The sequence below is a fragment of the Aricia agestis genome, chromosome 3 (genome assembly GCF_905147365.1).
Source record: "Aricia agestis chromosome 3, ilAriAges1.1, whole genome shotgun sequence".
Taxonomy (NCBI): domain Eukaryota; kingdom Metazoa; phylum Arthropoda; class Insecta; order Lepidoptera; family Lycaenidae; genus Aricia; species Aricia agestis.
In genome coordinates, this window is record NC_056408.1 from 24,085,505 (window position 1) to 24,096,786 (window position 11,282).

An 11,282-nucleotide genomic window follows, 5' to 3' on the forward strand; every position below is an offset into this window, starting at 1 on the left:
TTGCTACCATACCTATCGGCAATCTGTCAGAAGAAGCAGCAGAAGCTCGTAACAAAGATTTCCGGAAATTCAGAGAGAGTTATTCCAGAAAATTAAGTAGAAAAGCCACAAATGAGGATATTTTACATAATCTTTTAATATCATCAGATCCAAATATCACAAGTTTTAGACAAAGACTATCAAAGCATAACAAAATAGCTCTCTCTTCACGGGCTAAAGAGCTTCTGTTAAATTTGCCGACAGAATCTGAGATAGAGTTCATTGACGTTAATGAATTACAGGATAATCATTCTGATAGTGAGTAAGCTTTTTGAGTTTTGTAAATTAAATGCAATATTTATTTAGAAATAATTTTATTACTTTTATTATAGTATGTATGGTATCGTAATTTTTATGTATACTCACTATTTTTTATTTTTCAATTTTATTATTAATAGGGAATATGTATGTAACGCTTAAATGGAGAAAATATTATTATTTGTAATCTTTATTGTTAAAAAACCATATTAATGCTATTTTTTTATTTTTTTCGATACTTAATAATAAAATTTAAGTATCAAAAATTGGATTTTTTTTAAATTCCTTCGCAAATTTTTAAAACACTACGCTATTAGCAAAACAAAACGAGATAGTATTATATTCCATGCCACACTAATAATAGCTAATGAGGGTATAATTAAAAGCCCTTATGCAAGGCTACTTAAGCTATTTATTTTGAATGTTGTTCTGTTCATTGTCATTGAGCGATTGTTAGAAAATACACAATACAAAAGATTATTTACTATTGTCAAACGGATTAGTTACTTGAAGTTAATGACCGATCACAATATTTAATTTATTTTCGTTTTTTCAAGTCCACATATTCCCACCCATCAAGACATAATATTAGATGAGGATGAGAATGATGATGAAGATGGCGATGATTAAAAAAACTTATAAATGTTATAAGTAAGTTTTGTAAATACATAATAGTTACTAAATTTTAATTATTATCTCTACATTTTGTGTTGCGATTACATCATTTAGAGTCATTTGTGTATTAATAAATGTTTTTCTGTGTTTTAATCACTTAATAAAAGTAATTGAATCGGATCGCGCCAGCCTTGGTTTTCTGTGGCGAGGCGACGATAGAAACATCCCCCCGCGAGAATACCGTATGACCTCGCTTATTTTTGGGGCGGCGTCGTCGCCGTGCGTGGCCATTCATCTATAATATAAAAATGAATCGCAAAATGTGTTGGTAAGCGCATAACTCAACAACGCCTGGACCAATTTGGCCAAATCTTTTTTAAAATGTTCGTTGAAGTTCAAGGATGGTTTTTACGGCGAGAAAAATTAGAATTATTGCTGGAAAAACCCTAAAAATAGCCCTTTTCTTTTTCCCATACAAATGATTTGTAACTAAAACGTAGTCAATTTGAGCTTTATTGCTATTGTATAAAGTTCATATTAAATTACAAGCACTCACTGTCGTCTAAGCAATGTAGGTGTGTTCCTAACGTCAAAGATCATATCTATCAAAACAATGTGCGTGTGTGCGTTGGAGCACAGAATACATAGTTGGAGGAGTTTCATGTCGCGTTCCGAAACTCGCGTTTATTTTGTTTTGTATTAGTTTCGGCACGCGAGATAAAATGCATCAGTTTCCACGTCATTACATCAGTCAAACAAAAATCGCGTTACCAACAGTGTTTTATTATTTTTAATATCCAAATTTTAAATAAATAAAACAATTCGTACGGCTTAAAAGGATTTGACTTCAAGTCATATCAAATTTACGATGTGTCAATTGACTACAGTAACTACCAATGTGTTGTTATTGGTTCTATGAACTCGGTTTGCTCACATTGTAAGGCATTAAAATACAAAAACGAAGCCAATGGATTGTGTTGCGCAAATGGTAAAGTGAAATTGATACCATTGGATCCACCACCAGAACCATTGTACTCATTGGTTTCAGGAATAGGAACAGATTCTATACACTTTTTGACACATATCCAACAATATAACAATTGCTTTCAAATGACTTCATTTGGGGCAACAAATGTAGTTCGGGAAAATTTTATGCCAACTTTCAAGGTATGTATTATAGCAGTTACTCATAATTATTTTAGCGAACAAAATTTTCTGTCACCAAAGTTAAGATGTGTCACTAATTTTCAATTTCTTAATCACTTATATATCACTTAGTCATCATATTATATGGTGATTCAGTTTTAGTGACACTTTTATTATATTTTATATTTGATAGATATTAGTTAAAACTAAATATATACTTTTTAAGATCAAATATTATTTAAGTTTGATCACTGACAATCCATTAATTTATACCACACCATAATATTTTTTTTTATTCACAGATACAAGGGCAAATATAACACAGAGCAGGTTCACTGTTACCAGTGTCAGATAGCGACAACAAATTCCTGCAAATTTATTTTATGGGCAATTCACCACAAGAAATTGATCTGCGTTGTGCACATAACAATTTAGTAAAGAGGTCTATTGTAGAACAATTACAAACTTTATTTCATCAACACAATCAATTGATTATATTGTTTAAAACTGCCCTGGATCTGATGCCATCCGATAATCACAAAATTGTAATCAGAGCTGATAAAACACCTGCAGGTCAACATACAAGACGTTTTAATGCACCGACTATTGATGAAGTTGCTATCGTTGTAGTTGGAGAAAACTTGGAATCCCGTGATATTGTTTTACATCGTCGGAATGATCAATTACAACGTATAAAGGAAACACATCGCTCATATGATGCACTGCAATATCCCATTATATTTTGGCAAGGTGAAGATGGCTACGATTTCTCAATAAAAATGATAAATCCCATTACAGGTAACTAAAATATTAGTTTAGCTATGGCGATAATATCTCAGTCATTATATTATGTATTTTAATTTTATATTTGAATGTTATTAAAACAAAATCTATTTACAGGTTCTGAAACCAACAAAAAAGTCAGTTCAATGAACTATTATTCATACCGCCTAATGATTCGGGAAAATGAAGATAATCACATATTGAAATGTCGGCGATTATATCACAAATATGTTGTTGACATGTATGTTAAAATTGAAACGGAGAGATTAACATTCATCAGGTTGAATCAAACCAAACTCCGATCTGAAGAGTATATTCACCTTCGAGATGCGATTAATACTGATGGAAATGCACAGAATGTCGGTCGGATGACTATTCTTCCAGCAACATACATCGGAAGCCCTCGGCATATGCACGAATATGCTCAAGATGCCATGTCGTATGTTCGTCATTATGGTACAGTAGATTTGTTCATCACATTTACATGCAATCCGCAATGGATAGAAATCAAGCAGGAGTTATTCCCTGGGCAATCACCCATTGATCGTCATGATATTACAGCCAGAGTCTTTAGACAAAAGTTGAAATCTTTAATGGATTTCATCGTAAAACATAATGTGTTTGGTGAGACACGCTGCTGGATGTATTCTGTGGAGTGGCAGAAACGAGGATTGCCACATGCACACATTTTGATTTGGTTGGTTGAAAAGATAAGGCCAAATGAAGTTGATGCAGTTGTAGTAGTGTAATAAGAAATATGTACCTCTATATAACCCAATGTCTTATATTTTAATAAACAGTCTTATTGCAACTCTCGGTCTTATTACTCCTCTCCTAAACACACCCTACATGGCGACCCTGCCATCGGGTTTCGCGCCGCGAATATGAGACTCTCCGTATAAGGGATGGAACTTTGAACTTTCTGTGCAGTGCTAAGACAAAGAACTGATATAATTTAAATCTAGTTAAATAATTATGGCGTTCATTTTTTCGTTCGCGTTACGGTGCATACGCGTCTCAAGTAAATCAAAGGACAGTATTTTTCGGTAAAAATGGGCAAACAACAATCAAAGGAAGAAACCGTGATTGTCCAAAATGCAGTTGGGAATAATCAAGCTGGAATTGAAGAATTTCGCTTTCATGTCACCACCACTAACATTTTGCTGGCCGTCATCGTGCTGATGTTCGGCTTGGTTTTCGTGTACAGCGTGTACCGAATATATAAGCGGTGCCACATGGGGTGGATAGCGTCGGAAATAAACAGGAATAATTTCCGGAGGTCCTTTTTTCGTCAGCAGCAGCCCGCCGCAGCTATAGAGGAGCCCGCCCAATCAACCCAAGGCCTATTTCTCGAAGGTGTAAAAAAGTGTCGGAGTGAAAGATAAAGAGTCGCGTTTACGTGCGTATAAAATGCGTAAAAGTTTTAGTGTTAAATCGTATATAATCGTATATCGTATAATATTATTACGTCTCGCGTCGCGCAGCCCAATGTAGAGACTTTAATGAACTTATTATTGAACTCTAAGCTATTAATTGTATTGTGTACTATAAAATATTCTTTATTTTACTGAGTGTACTCGTGCTTGATCACTGTAATTTTATGTGCTTAAAATGTTTTTAAAGTAGTTATAACCTATACTAAAATAAATGAATTCTACGTTTGGTGCTAAATTGGTAAGTTATGAACATTTCTTTAGAAAAATTATATGAGGAATTAAGAGAAGTTAGAACATATTTAATAAAAATTGGACCGAATAGACGTGTAGGGAATATATTAAATGTTAAGCTCAATGAGGCAATTGTTATTTATAGCGAATATTCTAGTTGGTTGGCAATTTTTACAGAAAACTTAAGTAAAGGGAAAATTAAATCAGAAGACGTTCCATTTTATGAAAACTATCGCAAAAATTTTGAATTATTATATAAGGATATTTTAAATTAATTGTGTTAGCATAAAAATATTGAAATTGAGTCTCATAGCAACATGGATACTTTTGAATTAAAAACGGCTTTGACTTTATTACCTGTTATGTCCGATGACGAGACAAGTATTAAGCAATTAATAGATAACATTAAGTATTACGATTCTTTATTAACCAAACCAGAGTGTAAGAAAAATTTAATTAAATTTGTTTTAAAAAGCAGATTATCTCAACAAGCTAAGTTGCGTCTTCAAGACGATTATACTACAGTTGACAGTTTAATAAGTGATATGAATAAAGAATTATTACCAAAAAAGGGTGCAACTGCAATTCAAAATAAATTACAAAAAATAAGGCAAAATGAAATGTCTATTTCTGACTATGGAAAGCAAATTACAGAATTATTTGTAGACCTTACTATATCACAGGCTAACGGAAACTCGGAATGCTACAATATTTTAAAACCGATAAATGAAAAACAGGCGATTAAACAGTTTTCCGATGGCTTGCGAAATCGTAGGCTCAGTACTATAATTTCAGCTAGAAATTACAACTCCCTGAAAGATGCCATACAAGCAGCCCAGGATGAGAAGACTTCATCATCAGCAGCTGGAGAGGTGCTGGGTATGTACAAAAGACATTTCTTTTATACTTAATAGACATTTTGGCAACAATCCTAGGTTTTTACGTCCTCCACGTAATTATCGAGTGTCTTCATATAGAGCTCATAGCAATAGGCCTCAAGGACACTCGCAGCCACCGAGCAGCACATGGCAGCAGTCAACTTCGCGAGGTCGAGGGCACCTTGCCCGCGGCTATCCCCGGAACAATCGAGGTACGTTTTATAATTACCGCGGAAATCGAGGGATTCGGAGAAATACAGTTAATGTAATTAATGAAAATGAAAATTCTTTAGATGAGCCTCGACTAGATAAGTTTTTTCGTGATTAAAGAAAAACATTCAATTATGGCTAGTAATAATAGTAATTGTTTTATTAAATTATTAATTTCTCCATGCAATAAAACTTATTCATTCTTGGTAGATTCGGGCGCGTCGTTATGTGCTATATCATATAAACATATTATAGAGTTAGGCATTCCATTCCATAAAGAGAATGTAATTACGGACTAGGTAGAGAAGTTCAAACTATGGGCTATGCTTACATTCCAATATCATTTTTAATCATAAGTTCTTTGTTTTTAATTCCTTGCCAATTTTGTCAAACGGAATTTTAGGTCGAGATTTCTTAAATAGGTTTGGCGCGTGTTTAGACTTTGAGAAAAATATTTTACAACTAAAATTAGAAAATCAAATTATTTCACTACCTATTACTAATAATTATAATGTAAATATTTTGGAGATACCGCCCCGAAGCGAATCTATACATTTTATTCCAACCGAATTTAAATCGGATTGCATTGTTTGTTCAGAAGAATTACAAGACGGTATTTATTTGGCTAGTTCCACAGCGAGGCCGATTAGCGGCAAAATACCGATAAAAATTTTGAATACTACAGAAAAAATGGTAACATTGTCGAATTTAAACCCTAAAATATATGATCTTAGGGATTACGATATTTGCACTTTTAACGAAAATGAGAATAATTCGGAAAGAGTAAAGAAATTGTTCTCTTTGTTAAATATAAATAAATTAAATAAATTAGAGTTTGAGAGTATTCAAAATATTTGTGCGAAATACGCAGATATTTTTTATTTGCCAGGAGATAAATTAAAAACAACTGATATTTATACTCATAACAATTCTTTAAAACCAGATGCTAAGCCAGTATTTTCAAAGCCTTACCGATTGCCTAGAAGCCAGAAAGAGGAAATTAAACAACAAATCAGTAACATGCTTAAAGAAGGAATTATAGAGCCTAGTAAAAGCGACTGGTCGAGCCCAATATTGTTAGTTCCTAAAAAAGTAGATGAAACTGGTAAGAAAAAATGGCGCTTGGTAGTAGATTACCGTAAATTAAATGATCGCATAGAAGATGACAAGTATCCGCTCCCAGATATAACAGAGATTTTAGAATCCTTGTCTGGAAGTATTTATTTCACACATTTGGACTTGTACCAAGGTTATTATAACGTTAATTTGGATAAAGATAGTAGAAAATTTACAGCTTTTAACTCAGGTCAATATCAGATGACCAGAATGCCAATGGGTTTAAAAACAAGTCCCGGTTCATTTTCTAGAATGATGAATTTGGCTATGTTAGGTTTAAATTATGAAAAATATTTAATTTATCTTGATGACGTCATTGTTTTTGGTAGAAGTTTAGAAAATCACAACAAAAATCTACAGGATGTGTTTGAGAGATTGAGAAAAGTTAATTTAAAATTAAATCCTTCTAAATGTACATTTCTTAAAAAGCAAAATTTATATTTGGGTCATTTAATATCGAATAAAGGTATAATGCCAGATCCTGATAAAGTAAATACTGTAAAAAATTATCCCCGTCCACAAAATGCCGACGAAGTGAAAAGATTTGTCGCGTTCACAAATTATTACAGAAAATTTATTCCTAAATTTGCTGAGATTGCTCAACCTTTAAATCAACTTTGTAAAAAAAATTCTAATTTCTTTTGGAGTGAAAAATGTCAAGAATCTTTTGAAAAACTTAAAAACTGTATCATATCACCACCTGTGTTAGATTATCCCGATTTTTCCGAACAAAACCATTTTATACTAGAAACTGATGCGTCCAATAAGGCGATCGGAGCAATTTTGTCAAATAAAAATGGGAGACCTGTAGCATTTACTAGTAGGACTCTAAATAAGGCCGAATCAAATTACCCTGTTATAGAGAAAGAGCTGTTGGCAATCGTTTGGGCCGTGAAATATTTTCGACCTTATTTGTATGGTCAATATTTTAAAATCAGAACGGATCATAAACCTTTAGTTTATCTGTTTGGAATGAAAGATCCATCCAGCAGACTTATGAAGTTTAGGCTAATTTTAGAAGAATACAATTTTGATGTAGAGTACGTTAAGGGTTCAAGTAATTCAGCGGCAGACGCTTTATCTAGGATAGTGATATCGTCAAAGGAATTGATAGAAATGAATAAAAATATAGTAAATGTTATGACTCGAGCTCAGTTAAGAAAAATTAATAAACCTGATCCTTCAGCGTTAGATATAGTACATCCGGACTTGAGGCCTGCGCAACCAAAAGTCGTGAGTACTCATATCAAACCTGCGGAATCGGTAGAACTACGTGTGATAGATAAAGATAATTTAAAGAAGAGTAGAAAATTAGGAAATATAAATAAAGAAAGTAAGACGTTTTGTTATGATGAAAAGAAAAAGATAATTTATATTAAATATCTATGCTCTGATTCACGAATAACGCGATGCGAATTTGTGAAAGAACTAGATTGTTTTTGTAAATTAATTAATGTCAATGAAGTATGTATAATTAAAAAGGATGATAATAAAGAATTTATAAAGAAATTAGTTGAAGAAATTAAATCATTAAAAAACTGGACCGGTCCTCATGTGTGTATATTAAATAATGTAAAAACTATATACAATAAAGATGATAGAAAAGTTATTTTGAATGATTTCCATCTCCTGCCTAGCAGTGGCCATGCAGGCATGAGAAGGATGACCAATAATATTAAAAAGTATTATTATTGGCCTGGACTAGACAACGATGTTTGAGATTATGTTAGGCGTTGTGAAAAATGTCAGCGTCAGAAATATTCGTTACCCATAAAAGAACCAATGAATATAACAACGACTGCTCATTCAGCATTCGAAAAGGTGTATTTAGACCTGGTAGGTCCATTTGAAGTTGATAATAATAATTACTCATATGCTCTAACGTTACAATGCGAACTTACAAAGTATGTCGAAGCTTATCCCTTGTTTTCAAAAAGAGCAGAGGAAGTAGCGAAAAGTTTTGTTAATAATTTTATACTTAGATATGGAGTACCGAGAGAAATAACTACAGACAGAGGAAAAGAGTTCATTGCATCGACATTTCAAGAGGTATGTAAATAACTAAATATAAAACAATTAAATTCGACCGCTTATCACCACCAGTCTCTAGGTGCTTTGGAAGTGTCACATAAAAACTTAAATGCTTTTCTTCGTTTACAAACTGACAATCACCCTGAGACATGGAGCAGTTGGCTTCCATTTTGGTCATTTGCATTTAACACTACAGTCCACACAGAGACTAATTTCACGCCTTATGAATTGGTCGCCTCTGGAACTTAAATATCGTTTACAAATGTGCCACAAAGAGGCTAGAAATAATTTAATAAAATCAAAAGAAAATTAGTTTATGATAAGTATACTAACCCAATAAGTTATAAGAAAAATGATTTAGTTTTATTAAAAAATGAATCAGGTAATAAGTTAAGTTCTTTGTACTCAGGTCCATATAAGGTAGTTAAGGATAATTCACCAAACGTAGAGATAATTAAAAATGAAAAAAATGAAATAGTGCATAAAAATCGCACTAAACTTTTATTGAATAATTTTATTTTTATGTAAGAAATATGTACCTCTATATAACCCAATGTCTTATATTTTAATAAACAGTCTTATTGCAACTCTCGGTCTTATTACTCCTCTCCTAAACACACCCTACACAGTGATATCAGCTGAAATCCCTAATGTACAAGTAGATCCTGGATTGCATGAGGTAGTTATCAAAAACATGATACATGGTCCCTGTGGAACTCTTAATCAAAATTCACCGTGTATGATGGATGGTAAATGTTCAAAACGATATCCACGGACATTAATATCGGAAACAATTACTGGTAATGACGGTTATCCATTGTATCGTCGCAGATCGACAGCAGACAATGGAAAATCAACAATTGTCAAATTAAATCAACAAGATATTGAAATAGATAATCGTTGGATTGTTCCATATTCACCCATTTTATCAAAGACATTCAAAGCACACATCAACGTTGAATCTTGCCATTCAGTGAAATCTATTAAATACATTTGCAAATATGTAACCAAAGGGAGTGATATGGCTGTGATTGGAATTGGTGCAGAGAATTCCAATGATGAAGTTACCCAATACCAAATGGGCCGCTATGTCAGTAGTAATGAAGCAGTTTGGCGAATATTTTCTTTTCCTATTCATGAGAGACACCCTTCTGTTGTTCACTTAGCTGTGCATTTAGAAAATGGACAAAGAGTGTATTTTACAGCACAGAACGCAGTACAAAGAGCTGCTCAGCCACCATCTACTACATTAACCAGTTTTTTTGAGACATGCCAAAACGATGATTTCGCACAAACATTGCTATATTCTGAAATGCCAAAATATTATACCTGGAATCAATCCTCAAGGAGATTTATACGACGGAAACAAGGAAAACCAGTTCCAGGATATACAGATGTATATTCCATCGATGCGATTGGCCGGATTTATTCAGTACATCCAAGCAATGATGAATGTTTTTATTTACGACTGCTATTAGTCAATGTACGTGGCCCAACATCATTCCAACAGTTACGAACTGTTGATGGTGAATTGTGTGGATCCTACAGAGAAGCCTGTCAACGTTTGCAATTGCTTGAAAATGATGCTCATTGGGATCAAACTCCCAATGATGCTGTAATATCACATCACACGCTCATCAAATACGAACATTATTTTCTATAATCATATCTACATGCTTCCCATCAAACCCAATTGATTTGTGGATCAAGTACAAAGATTATATGTGTGATGATATTTTGTATCAAATACGGAATAGAATGGGAAATCCAAATATACAAATCAGTGAAGAAATTTACAATGAAGCATTGATTTCAATTGAGGACATGTGCTTGATAATGTCAAACTATTAATTAAATTAGGCCTGACCGCGCCCAATCGTCCAATGCATGACGCTTTTAACCAAGAGTTGCATCGAGAAAAACTGTATGATCTCAACGCTTTGAAAGAATTAATTCAAACAAATCTTCCACTGTTAAATGAACAACAGAAGTATGTATTTGAAACTTTTATGAAAGTAACAAATGATGAAACTGGAGGGATTTACTTCTTAGATGCACCTGGTGGTACAGGAAAAACTTTTTTGATTTCATTAATATTAGCAACAATTCGCTCACAAAATAAAATTGCACTTGCACTCGCTTCGTCGGGAATCGCAGCAACTTTGCTTGAAGGTGGTCGAACAGCCCATTCAGCACTAAAATTGCCATTAAATATGCAAAGCAATGAAACTCCAACCTGCAACGTTTCGAAGAACTCTGCAATGGCAAAGGTTTTGCAGCAATGTAAATTGATTGTTTGGGATGAATGCACGATGGCATATAAAAAATCTTTGGAGGCTTTAGACAGAACCTTAAAAGATCTACGGAGCAATAATAACCGATTTGGTGGTGCAATGATTTTATTAGCAGGAGATTTTCGTCAAACATTGCCAGTGATTCCACGATCAACGCCAGCTGATGAACTCAATGCATGTCTAAAGTCCTCCAATTTGTGGAAACATGTCAAAGTACTTCATTTAAGCAAGAATATGCGTGTCGA

At 33.4% G+C, this 11,282-nt stretch overlaps 1 protein-coding gene across 1 annotated transcript; it reads left to right on the forward strand.

Moving 5' to 3' along the window:
- Positions 1-1,779: 1,779 nt before the first annotated feature.
- On the forward strand, positions 1,780-10,609 carry LOC121725513. Its single transcript, XM_042112515.1, has 5 exons — positions 1,780-2,079; positions 2,689-2,856; positions 2,959-3,576; positions 9,373-10,139; positions 10,604-10,609. The coding sequence occupies exons 2-5, from the start codon at positions 2,838-2,840 to the stop codon at positions 10,607-10,609; spliced, it is 1,410 nt and encodes a 469-aa protein (XP_041968449.1). The 5' UTR covers positions 1,780-2,079; positions 2,689-2,837.
- The last annotated feature ends 673 nt before the right edge of the window (positions 10,610-11,282 follow it).

Excerpts from the sequence above, each read along its gene's own strand:
- LOC121725513 (XM_042112515.1), top strand. Across the intron at positions 3,577-9,372 it reads GCCAAATGAAGTTGATGCAG|TGATATCAGCTGAAATCCCT; the intron begins TTGTAGTAGTGT and ends CACCCTACACAG.